At 40.0% G+C, this 12,156-nt stretch overlaps 1 protein-coding gene and 1 long non-coding RNA gene across 23 annotated transcripts in view; one reads left to right on the forward strand and one right to left on the reverse strand.

Annotated features, from left to right (window-relative positions):
* Positions 1-12,156, forward strand: part of LOC106112084 (uncharacterized) — a 316,631-nt gene that overhangs the window by 302,639 nt on the left and 1,836 nt on the right. Inside the window, exon 21 of one of the 16 annotated variants that reach the window (XR_008748675.1) lies at positions 595-2,916. The exons of the other annotated variants lie outside the window; for them this stretch is intronic. This is a non-coding gene — a long non-coding RNA (uncharacterized LOC106112084). Of the gene's footprint in view, positions 1-594; positions 2,917-12,156 lie in introns of those variants that run through there. 16 annotated transcript variants of the gene reach the window in all.
* GALNT18 (polypeptide N-acetylgalactosaminyltransferase 18) overlaps positions 1-12,156 on the reverse strand; it is a 329,806-nt gene that overhangs the window by 53,767 nt on the left and 263,883 nt on the right. For all 7 annotated transcript variants that reach the window (XM_055813301.1, XM_027778386.2, XM_027778387.2 and 4 more), the window contains one exon: positions 4,622-4,807. In XM_055813301.1, coding sequence (XP_055669276.1) covers positions 4,622-4,807 — 186 coding nt within the window. The remainder of the gene's footprint in view (positions 1-4,621; positions 4,808-12,156) is intronic.

A 12,156-nucleotide genomic window follows, 5' to 3' on the forward strand; every position in this document is an offset into this window, starting at 1 on the left:
TTAAAATCACACAGTGGAATTTTTTAGAGAGGGATCTAAGCATAAATTCATGGCTGTGTTTGACAGGAAGTAAAAATGAGACATTTTGCTCCACACTGTGCTCTAGCACTTCTGCCTCAAACAAAACACAGGATAAATAATTTTCATAGGGAAATCCTATAATCTATCTACTTAAACAGCAGCCTTTACTGGGCCATAAGTGCCTGAAAGACTTTGTCAGCTACCAGATACGATTTAAAAATAGCGTTGGAAGCACTGAATATTCTTAGTTACACATCAAAAAGGTATCTTTCTAAGTATCTAGGTTTCTGAGCAGCTGAAGCAACAACTGCTTCTTACATCCTGAAGTACTGAATTAATGAATTAATCTGGAACAAGTCTATTTTACTATGGAAGCATTTTCTAACTAAAGTAAAATTGATTTCCACATTAGCAAAGTATACTAAAAAGTAGGAAACTGAGGCCTGGCATAAACAGGCATAACTCAGATTAATCCTCAAAAATGATGGCTCTCCTCCCCTTAAGCCCTACATCATTCATAAGACTTTATGTGGAACTACTCCTTAAGTGATGCTTTTTTCCTGACACTCCTAGCAAGTGACTGGACAGAGGAACGTGCTGTAGGCTGCTCTAAGACAACCAACCAATCCCATGGACAAATCCTGCATGTCCACGTCCCATGGACAGGAGGGAAAAGGAGGATGCCAGCACACAGACATTCCACTGCCAGCACTAACCAGGCTTCCTAGGATCAGGTACTAAATTGGTCCAGTGCATCCCAGCTCCTTTCACATGCAACCCTACAGGCACCAACGCTTGTTTCCTCACGGTTTACTGTGTAAGGTAAGAGTGAGCATCTGGTGCCTCAGTAATCACATCCTCCCATGCAGCTGGAGAAGGAAAACAGCTCGCTTGTAGCACACTGGCTCTATCACCAGCAACAATAAAGTGTGTTCCCCAAAGCTGAGAACATGCTGGGAGGGGAAAAAAGTGAAAAACAAACCCCAAAACATAAGGGAGCATACATGGAGAGCACAGTTCTTGCTTCTGAGACTTGAAAAAAAACTTTCCTTTGGGTTTTAAGTGCTTTTCTGAATCTATTTATCTAAGTAGTTATGATGCAGGAATCACCCTGGTATCTGAGATCCCCGTTTGAAACCCTTGGTATTTCAGATCCACCCACAGAGATCCCAAGGCGGCAGTCACAGCACACTGCCAAATGACTCTTAACTCCTTTAGATTATTAGCTCTCAAAGACTAAACCCTTTAGAAACATCTGGCTACGGGGCTTCTCAGAGATCTGGGAATTGTTCCATGGAAAAAAACAGGTCCTGTGGTTAACATTTTAGAATAACATATTTCATGGAAAGGCCGACTGTTTTAACTGAATACATTTCTATTACCTACACAGCCCATTACCAGTGCACTGGTTCATCAGCTTCCAGACAGAGAATTACTCCTGCAGTCAGCCACTTGCGTACCAGTATTTGGCCATGCTATCTGTCTGTCCTCTCCGCATGTTTCTCACAATGACATCTCAACGTCTTTTTGCTTAAGCTGAAACTAGGTTTGATTTGAAAATTGCCCCTCTTTGGTCTTTCACCTTTCATTTGATTTTGAGGTAAGCAAAGATGAAACAGAATATTGCCGTCCAATCTGATATCCAAGTTTGATCTAATCCATCCCAGCCTTTCTCATCCACCATTTCTTTGCTCCCTGCCTACTGCAAGTCTGTATCGGAAGTGTCCCACAAGGGTTAAATTATTTTTTAGGTTGCTGCTTTACACTGAATACTCGCTCTTTCTGCTAATGTTTCTATACCAAGCAGAGCCTGCATTGCTTCTAACCTTTTGATGTAAAAAAATAAAAAAGGATTCCCACTAACGATGTAGGTTTTCCTTGGACTGACTAATTCAATGGCAGTGCTTGGGACTATAATTTTGTACTGTGTTTTCCTCTTTCCCTTAAAAAGGTCAAAGGCTTTCCTTAAACATGCACCTGCTTCCTACTGCTCTAGAGTCAGTTCAGTACTTAACAAAGTTTAGCATGGGAAAGAAAAAGGAATTCCCAGGTCATTGGAGCTCTTCCCCTGATTCTCGGCAGCAGGCCTCGCATGATGAACACAAAGATGCTTAGAACAGCTTCAAATTACACAACTGATTTGGGATACTCGAGCACATGTCACGCTGTCAGACAAAACAGAGCCCCAACACTGTTAAGTCCTTCCCTATTTTCCACGTGGCAAAAGACAGAAGCTGGGTGAACACTTGAATGTACCCAGCTGTAAGTCACAGACGCCATCTGACAGGAAAACCTTCTGATGGTCACATAGGTGCCACACTGTCTCTGAACATCCTGTAGCAATTACTAGGCAACGACCAGAATCCAGCTTTACAAGCCTGTTACAACTGTGAAAACTAAGCTGTTTCCCAGTATATTTTAAATAAGTATGAGGGCATGTGTGTGTTTATTTGGTTTTCTGCAGTGGTGAGAAATACAAATGAAGGTTCTTTGTGCTACAGGTTCTGTACATACATACTGATAGATTTCTCCCAACAACAGAGGCATCTCGTTACATTGCAGGAGAGGCTACCACCATTAAAAGCTGATTTAGTGCTTGCCATTTCCAGCTTTTAACTCTGCACTACGGTTTGACAGCAGTAGCCTTTGTGAAGATGAAGAGAGTATAATCTACATTGCAATTTATTCAAGCAGTTCAGTGCAATGATTAGTACATTTGTGGTGGGAAAATGACTGGAGATTGAAGTAGTAAGAAAACTCGTTATTCCTCTTCAAGACTATACAAAACATCAGTTTTAGCAGTACAACATCTACCATGAAAACACCTTGATGCACTTTGTGACCTGAAGAAACTGGTTCAATCCACTCACTGCATTTATTTTTCCTTTGTTTAATAACATGTATTTTTTTCCTTTAATAAATGAGTTTTAAAATTTATTATAACAGGCTTATTTTTTTCTGATCTATCGGCACAGTCGAGACTGTGTTATTATTACTTGTTAAATTTCCATTTAAAAATAATAATAATGACTTATCTTCATATTCTTTACGAAACTGATTTCCAAATTGCATTGAGATCTCAACTTTTCACAAGATTAGGCACCACCACCATAATTTCTGGATGAATATTATGCAAATACGTGTATACTACTGTATATCCTGTCTAGCAAAAGGGACTTCTGAGTTTTGTGCTAATGCTATGTTTTCAAGTCAAAAAATGAAACGTAATCAATCAATGAAGATCAACCAATCTTTAGGAAAATAACAATAAAAATAGAAACTGAAATTTAGATCTATCAGGCTAATCACAAATAAAATTCATTTGAAATTGTTTTGATGTAAAAAAGTGACCCTATCTTCTAGAAATGTCTTCATTCTTGTATGCACTGCTGTGCAGCTACTCAAAACAGGGACACTTAAAGGGTAGCTTGGATTCTGTGAGCATGGGACTAAGGTCCTTTCCCTATACGAGGTCATAAAGGATTTTTTTCCTAGCACTTCCATGGTATATTATGTGGCTAATTCTGCAACCTAAAAACAGGACAATGACTTCCCCACTTTGCCAAAATGATCTAGTTTTTAACCATGAGAGATAAAGGAAACTATTGAAACCAGCTGAGTCAACATCAGTATTCATATATCTAGCTGGGTTTTGGTTTCTAACCTTTTTTCCTTATTAAAGGCGAAGTACGGCATTTTATTTAATGGCAGCAAAATGAGTTTCTCTGAACAGCTGCAAAATCACTCAGACAAATTTTAAAAGAAAAAACAAACTGTCCAAGTTCATTTAAGTCTAGAATACTTGCTTTTTCTATACTGATGATAACTGCACTCTAAATCAAAGAAACAACCTATTCTGCATGGATCCTGCAAATTTTTCAGAACAGGTACAGTTGCCCTTTCTCAGATCACTATAGCTCTTAGCAGTTCACAGCCAAAATACCATTGACTACAGAGATGAGGAACAACTGCAGTCAGATATCAAACTGAACTCTCAGGTTAGCTGTCCAACATTATCTTTTCAATATAATGGACCAGCCATTGCTCATCTGTGGAAAAGAAATCTGGACAAGAAGGCCAAAAGGGAGTTGCAGCTAGATTCTACAGTTTGTCATGATGTCCACCTTACTCTGATGTGAAATGATTCAAGAGTGAAACACTCACACTTGAATCAATAGATGTTAACACCCTTTGGCCCCTGGCAGAATTCCCCTCACAAATGTGGCAGAATTATAGCTCTCTGTGATAGTAAATGAGAGATTCAAATTCAAAATAAGGTGTGTAATATGGATTTGATGCTGCTGTTTTCCACATTTCTGCAGCTACTAGATTAAAATCTCCATGAAGAGTCATCAGCGAGAATGATGAACTTGATAATTTGTAAGGATAATTTGAAGATAAAGAAATTATTCTAGAATAAGACACAATATATTTTTTTATATAAGTGTGTATGTATAGGCATATCTTATACCTATATATAAGACATAAATACATATATATGTGTGCGCAAATAACAAAATCCTAGCAGAAAAATAAAAATTCAGAGTAGGAACCAAACCTAAAAGGATCTAAAGCCAAAGACTGCAAACGCTGGACTCACCTCCTGGGGTATGTTCCATGCCATATAGACATGGCTCTTAAATTCATCCATCCAGACTTCAGCCACCCTTAGTGCATTTCTCCGGACATGAGCAGTTAGATCTTCTGTGTATGGTTTATGTGCTCTTTCAATGTGGGCAATCCTGGAGCAAGGCAGAACCTCAACACTTCCTCCACATTGCCATACCTAGGAGAAAAAAAAGACATTCTGCTAGTGAGAGCTCCCTACACCACTGCTGTCTTTTAATAAATAGACTGAAATTGTTTTATTGTTATGAAGGAGAGTAACTATGCGGAACTTATTTGACTATATAGAGGGGGGTTTTAGACAGTTGTAAGAGGAGAGAGTTATTACACCTTGCCTTACCATGAATTATCAGTACTACTTAACCTTATGGTAGAATCATTACATTACGAGTAGCCTCTCACCACAGTCATCCTGGATCAATTTAGCTGTTCTCAAGATTAATAAAATCATTTATAGGGAATCCAAAACAATAGCATCTGGGTTCAAGTTTTAATGCTTTGAAGGCATTTCTGTTAAGACTGTGCACAGTCGATCTCAGTGCGTACATGCTCTATTCAGAATCTTGAACTAGGCAGCCTTACGTAAAAGGGAAACTAAGCAAATAAACTTTGTAAAATCACTAAAGCTTCAGGTTCTAGGAAGACTAGGAATATAAATCCATCTTGTGCTTTGTTTTAAGCATAGCTTAGAAAGGACCAGGTTTATTTCTTTCGAGAGGGAGTGATTAAGACTGCCTGGTGAAAATGTACTGTGAACAACTTCAACACAGACTACTCTCAAAAATGATAATACATTTATAATGTAGGTTACTGTACCTGCTCCAGTGCGTTTCAGTTTTGCCCACTACCACAGCTGAGCTAACATCCATAATGTTGAACCTAAGTTTTACGTTTATTTCTGCTTTTGTCTCTTTCTGCTTTTAGCAAAAGAGACAACTACTTTGGCAGTCTTGACAATCAGTGAAGTACTTACTTGAATTATTTTACATGGAAGCTCTTTTTCTGTGTATCTTGTATTATTGTAAACTTCCTAACAAGATCAAGGCGTCCTGCTCATAATGGTCACGTGGATGCAGCTCAGGTGAAAACCCAGACGTACTCTGTTTGATCCTGCTGAACAAGTACCTCGGTGTCCCAGAGGCATGCGTACTCACTGAGAAGTGACGGAATTTACCTTACAGTCCTGCTAGCAGAGATTGCCGAGGCTTGGTATCCCATACCAAGAGAGCAAAATATGACACCAAGCGTGCTCCTTCCTCATGCAACTAATCCAGGAGAGACTATATTCTGGTCTCCCTCCTGGTGGCCAGGGATGTGGATTGGCAGAACACCATGTTCTGGAGCTGATCTCAGACCCCTCAGGTCTGTCCATCCTATAGTCATATGCTCTACTAAGGAGGCACTTTGTTCAGTCATTCATTTTATAAATTTAGACATCTGGCTTGAATACAGCATTTAGGCATTTGGCAGCTCCTGAGACCAGAAAATGTGGCGTGGGTTCAGTGTTTACAAAGCCTTTTCTGAACAAGTGCCTAATTGCATTCAGCATATGGTGGGAAAAGAGATAGAGCCTTGGTTTTCAGAGCGCTCTGGAAGATGAGCTATCCCGTAAACCTGCTGCACAGTAGAGAAGGGAGCTGAACAGACTTCAGCATGTCTCTGTGTTCAGAACTTAGAAACCCGTAAGAATAAATAAACATAACCACTACCAACATCCAAGCAAAACTGAGATGATCATAAATATTTTTAAACAAATAGGCAATTGATCTGGCACAAAAATAAATAATCTGGAAACAGCATTTGCGTCCTTTCTTTCTAGATGTCATATACAGTGAGCAATCCAGTTTAATGATCTAACAAAAATAATAGTTTGTCAAACATCTAATTCTAAATGGTTTGACTACACTTCCTAATAAAGATTAAATGTGAAATATCACCAGGCTTTGCTCACACAATGCCTGCTTTCAGTCCAGCCCGTTTCTCAGCACGGCATTGACATCCAGCTATAAATTGATTCAGAGTTACTCACTGCACACTGTTTAAATTAGTATCATAAAAGACAAGGAAGATGTAGAGATGGTCATAACTTAGCCTAGGACACGACAATTCACATACTGCGTGTGCTGCCTCGTCTTTGCTCATTTTAACTACGAATGGCCTTGATCCAAGTCCAACATGTGAACACCAAATCTTTTGTGGGATTTTTAGAGCTGGGTCTGAATACCATCTTGACAACAAGCTGAGCCAAAAATTCACAACCTATAATAAGCTGAATTTCCAAGTAATTTTCTAGGATCTGAAAATCTGAAGAGCAGACTCATCTATAATTTTAGTACTGATTCAGTAATCAGTAAAATCTGATTTGACTTTATAATGAAGTCATATCTGTTTTCAAAAAACATCCTGAGATGACAAAGTCTTTAATATAGTTTGTAAATAACACCCACTACCTGAATAAACACCAATTAATCATACCTGGTGGCCACTCCTTTCTCTCAGACACTGTCAGTCTTTGTTCTATTTCCAAACACTAATTAATTACTCTGCAAGAACAATGGATTCACTTAAAAACTTGATGCTAAGAGGGAGCTGTCAATACAGACACTGACAGAACAGGTGGATTGTATTAAACAGCTTCAAAACAGATTCCGTTATTTCTAAACAAAAATGTCCTGCAATTCATGAAAATCTGATTAGCATGTGCCAAGGCTGGACTAGAGCTCTATGCTAACAGTTTCCATACATCAAGTGAAGAACACACCAACTGGAGTTCCCTGTCCAGAATTCAGCTCTCAGAATCCAGTTCAGTGTGTTTTCAGTGCTTCCTTCCAAGAGACCTCAGAAAGGGCTCTTTATTCTTGAATTTCCTGAGGAGGTACATACATTTGGTATAGTCCCAAGAAGGGCTTGGAGGGCTTCCTCTTCTTGAAAGGGTTCCTTCATCAGTAGTAAAAGGTAGTAAAATTCCATTAAAAAATTCAAGGTGGAGAGGGACAGTAGCAATGCCAAGGCAACTTCTAACACTTACAAAGCTGAAAGACTAAAATCAGCAAAGCCTATCACCTAAACTAAGAAAAACAAGCGGGAGATAAGAACATTAAATGAATACTGATAATCTATTTGGAGAAAGAAAAAGGGGCAGGGACATGCCTCCCTTTTAAATATTCAGTTGTTATGACTCATGGGAAGAATTTGTCCAGGCTCTAAGCACTTCTTACTGTTAATTTACTGAAAGTACATTTACACATAAACTATAATTGCAGCCCTACATCTGTGTGAGTTTATATTCATCAAGGTTAAAGTAGCCCCACAGAGCAAACGGAAAGCATGTTGTTTGCACTGGAAGAGCCAGGAAAGCAGAAGATGCTTAAAATTGCAGAGAGAACACAGGTGGGGGCACAACAGATCCGCTGTAACTTTCGCTCTGTTAAAAGAGTAAAGGACCCAAGTACTGGGTGGTCCGTCGGGATGGCACAAGCCAGGCAGCTACTGAAGCAGTGACGCACCACATGGCTTCCTTAAGGATTCTGCGAAGGCGTATGCCCTAATACTGCTATGCTGTCATCCCGCACTCGTTCCCACCAAAACGAGGGCAGTAGCGACAGCGTTTGTACAGCCTTCAGTGTGCAGTGGAGATGGGTGACTCACACATCCTTAGAAACATCTAAAGCTGGTTATAGTTTTTTTAGAGCAAGTTCCATTCACATCTGGAAAATCTACTTCACTAGACCAAGGGTCTCCATTTTTATTTAGTTTTATTTTTAATTCCAAATCCTCTTCAATTGCATTTAAACATATTAGAATTTGCGTAATTAATCAAAACAATTACAACTCTGAATCTCTAATTTATACTTCATTATAGAAATGATATAACACTTCTCCATTAAAAGCGTTTCTTTTTATCTCTTTAATGACTGACTTCATTTCATGTTGTGGAAGCTAAATCTAATAAAAAAAATAAACCCTACATGATGCTGAGCACTTTATTAGCATGTACTGCATTCATTAAATTTACACAGATCACGCAGTTTCTCCAACAACTGATGTGACCATGTTTGAAACCATCATTTCGTTTGGACTGCAAACAAAACTTTTTAATAATTGCGTTCCCTAAAAGCTGAAGCAATTTCTAGCTTCTGTGGAATCTGCAAATGACAAAATTAGAAGAACTCATTAAAGATGCCCTGAAGATAGTAACAGTCAGTGTGAATTAATTACTACTGTGGATACAAACAAACAGTCACCAATATCTTTAAAATATATTTTGGGGAACACTTTAAAGCAAAAATATTTGTGAATCTTGTTAACCTTTGTCATTACCATTAATCATTTACTGATAACCAGTAATGAGCTTGATGTTTTACAGGCAAGTATGAATGAACTGTTTTTATTCAATACCATGAGCCAAGTCTGTGATTATTTCGGGTCTGCATTTTTATTTTGGCAACTTGACAGGTAACTGCAGAAGGTACAGAGAGAATGGTCAGATACAAAGACCACTGACATCAATGTTCATGTTCTCAGCAGCAATAAGTGGGTTTTGGATTGCCCCCTGAAAGTCTTTGGATTGTCACGTACATTTAGGTATCTGTCTGTCTCAACCTAGAAACTATACTCACTAGAAATACATTAATATTTATATATGTTACTAAATATTTATTGTACTGGGCATTTTTTTATTTATATTTATGTTACTGGATATATGTTAATCTTTATTTAGGTCATATCTCCACCGAAGTGAGATAATCTTCACTAAATAATTGCAGTAGCGACAATAAGTACTGATGGACTTGGCTAACTTTCCCAAATTCAGCAAGAAGCCATGCACAGCTTTGCTTTTTCCACTGGTCTCAAATAGCTTCCTCCTATTGAAGAAGCCTGCCCAAACAATAGAATTAAATGCAGAGTTCTGGCTTGAGTCACATAAATTCAGGATTAGAAAAATGAGAATATAGATGGACAGAAACAGAAAGAAAATACACTGTTTACTGAAGCCATGATTCTGGTTTACTGCCTGTTCCCAGTGCTGAACGGGCTGGAAAAGAGCATCATGTCACTGGTGTGTATGCCTGCAGGGTGGGAAATCGAGGCACAACTTCGTTTCAAGGAGGGACTGCCTATAGTCACAGCTCAGAACAGTAGGCATAGAGAAATCAGAGACTGGAGAGAGATATCTTTAAAATTCCTTCATCTGTTTTACTGAAGCCCTGTGAGGTTTTTGAAAACTATTCTATTTCTTATCATCATATAAGCCTTTTCAGGTAAACTTATCTATTTGTGCGCGAGAATAGCTTGTTTCCATAATCGAGCTGATAATCTTAACGTGAAACTCTAAGCAACCTACAGAAATATACCCCCACAATCTAAAATACTTTAAAAAAGGAAATAAAAGGCTTTAACATAACTGGAGCTGCTCTCAATTTTTTAAATGTAAATTATCCCTTAAATCTTACTTTTGAAGTCATCATTAATTGCCTCATAGGCCTCATTTTGCATTAATTGTGCCTTTATAAAACACACTCATTGAAAAATACATGCAAATATTCTTCCCATATTAAATTGTCAGTAGTTTCCTTCCTCTTTTAGCTAATTGCTTTATTATGTTCTTTTCAAATGGTTTTGTTCTGCAGGGATTAATTTTGCACTGTCTTCATGAGCTGCGAAACTTTTACAATGTATTGTCAAACCCAATGTTGTGTTGCTGGTTTACAACTGCAGGAGTGACTCTGTGCTTTTTGTTACTAGGAGATAATAGGCTTCAAGGGTCACTAAAGGCATGTGCTTCATTCAGGTCTCTTTCAAACGTGTCTATCTCATTGCTAGGCACAGCAATAACCAACATATAAATCACTACACTGCCCAGTTTAAGTCATGAATAGGAAGAGTAAAAGAAACAGCTTTTCATCTTAAAAGGCAAAAAAGCAGCAAACTGAATAACCACATCACCACTGGTTTAGTATTCATGGAGCAACTTACTGCACTGCCCGTCTTTTATGTTTTTAGCTTTCTCTCCCTTACCACAGCTGTACTTCACCTGATCTAATCTTGCACTAATCTTAAAGACTTGATCAGTAGTACCAGAATACCAGGAACAGAACACAACACAACGGCACGCAGTATTTTCAGTTGGAAGGGACCTACAACGATCATCTAGTCCAGCTGCCTGACCAGTTCAGGGCTGCCCAAAAGTTAAAGCATGGTATTGAGGGCATTATCCAAATGTCTCTTAAACACTCGCAGACTTGGGGCATCGACCACCTCTCCAAGAAGCCTGTTCCAGTGTCTGACCACCCTCTCGGTAAAGAAATGCCTCCTGATGTCCAGGCTGAACCTCCCCTGGGGCAGCTTTGAACCCTTCCCACATGCCCTATCACTAGACACAGGGAGAAGAGACTGGCACGTCCCTCTCCACCTCCCCTCCTCAGGAAGCTGTAGCGAGCAGTCAGGTCACCCCTCAGCCCCCTTTTCTCCAAACTAGACAAACCCAAAGTCCTTAGCTGCTCCTCACAGGACATGCTTTCCAGCCCCTTCACCAGCTGTGTTCCCCCCTCTGGGCGCATTCAAGGACCTTCACATCCTTCTTAAACTGTGGGGCCCAGAACCGCACAGCGCTCCAGGTGCCAAATACAGCAGGACAGTTGCTGCTCTTGATGCTGTGTTCGATGCCCCCCAGCATGGGGTTTGCCCTCCCAGCTGCCAGGGCACGCTGCTGACTGACCAGCACCCCGGGTCCCTTCCTGCAGGGCTGCTCCCCAGCGCTCCTCTCCCAGTTCGTACTTGTGCCCGGCGTCACTCTGTCCTAGGTGCAGAGTCTGCCATTTGGACTTGTTACATTTCATCCCATTAATCACTGCCCAATACTCCTAGACATCTAGATCCTTCTACAAGGTACCCTGTGCCTCAAGAAACTCAACAGCACCTCCCAGTTTGGCATTACCAGCAATTTTGCTCACGGTGCACTCAACTCCTGCACTCAGAGCACCGATAAATCTATTGAACAGGGCTGGGCACAGAACTGAACCCTGAGGAACACCGCCAGTGACTGGCTGCCACCCAGACGTAGCCCCATTCACTACAAGCCCTGGCGCCCTGCCCCTCAGCCAGTTCCTCACCCAGCACAACGTGAACCTGCTCATCCCACAGCTGGACAACTTGTCCAGAAGGGTGCTGTGACAGACAGTATCAAAAGCCTTACTAAAATCCAAAAAACTACATCCACTGCCTTCCCTTCATCCACTACGCAGGTGACCTTATCATAGAATCCATCCCAGTCATCCAGTCAGTTCTGTTACACCACAGCAATCCCTTCCTCTTCCTCACTGGTCTTCCTCTAATCTTTGTTAGATTACTAAATCAGTCTTGCAGTACTAAATCAGTACTAAAAACTCTCCATGAAATCAAATTCTAGAGAGATCTCACCTCAGTATCATGTTAAAACAAATACGGAATCTTCACAGACTAGGCCATGAATAATTGCTATACCAGAAACTACAATGGCATTGCCACCAT

The sequence above is a fragment of the Falco peregrinus genome, chromosome 9 (genome assembly GCF_023634155.1).
Source record: "Falco peregrinus isolate bFalPer1 chromosome 9, bFalPer1.pri, whole genome shotgun sequence".
Lineage (NCBI taxonomy): Eukaryota > Metazoa > Chordata > Aves > Falconiformes > Falconidae > Falco > Falco peregrinus.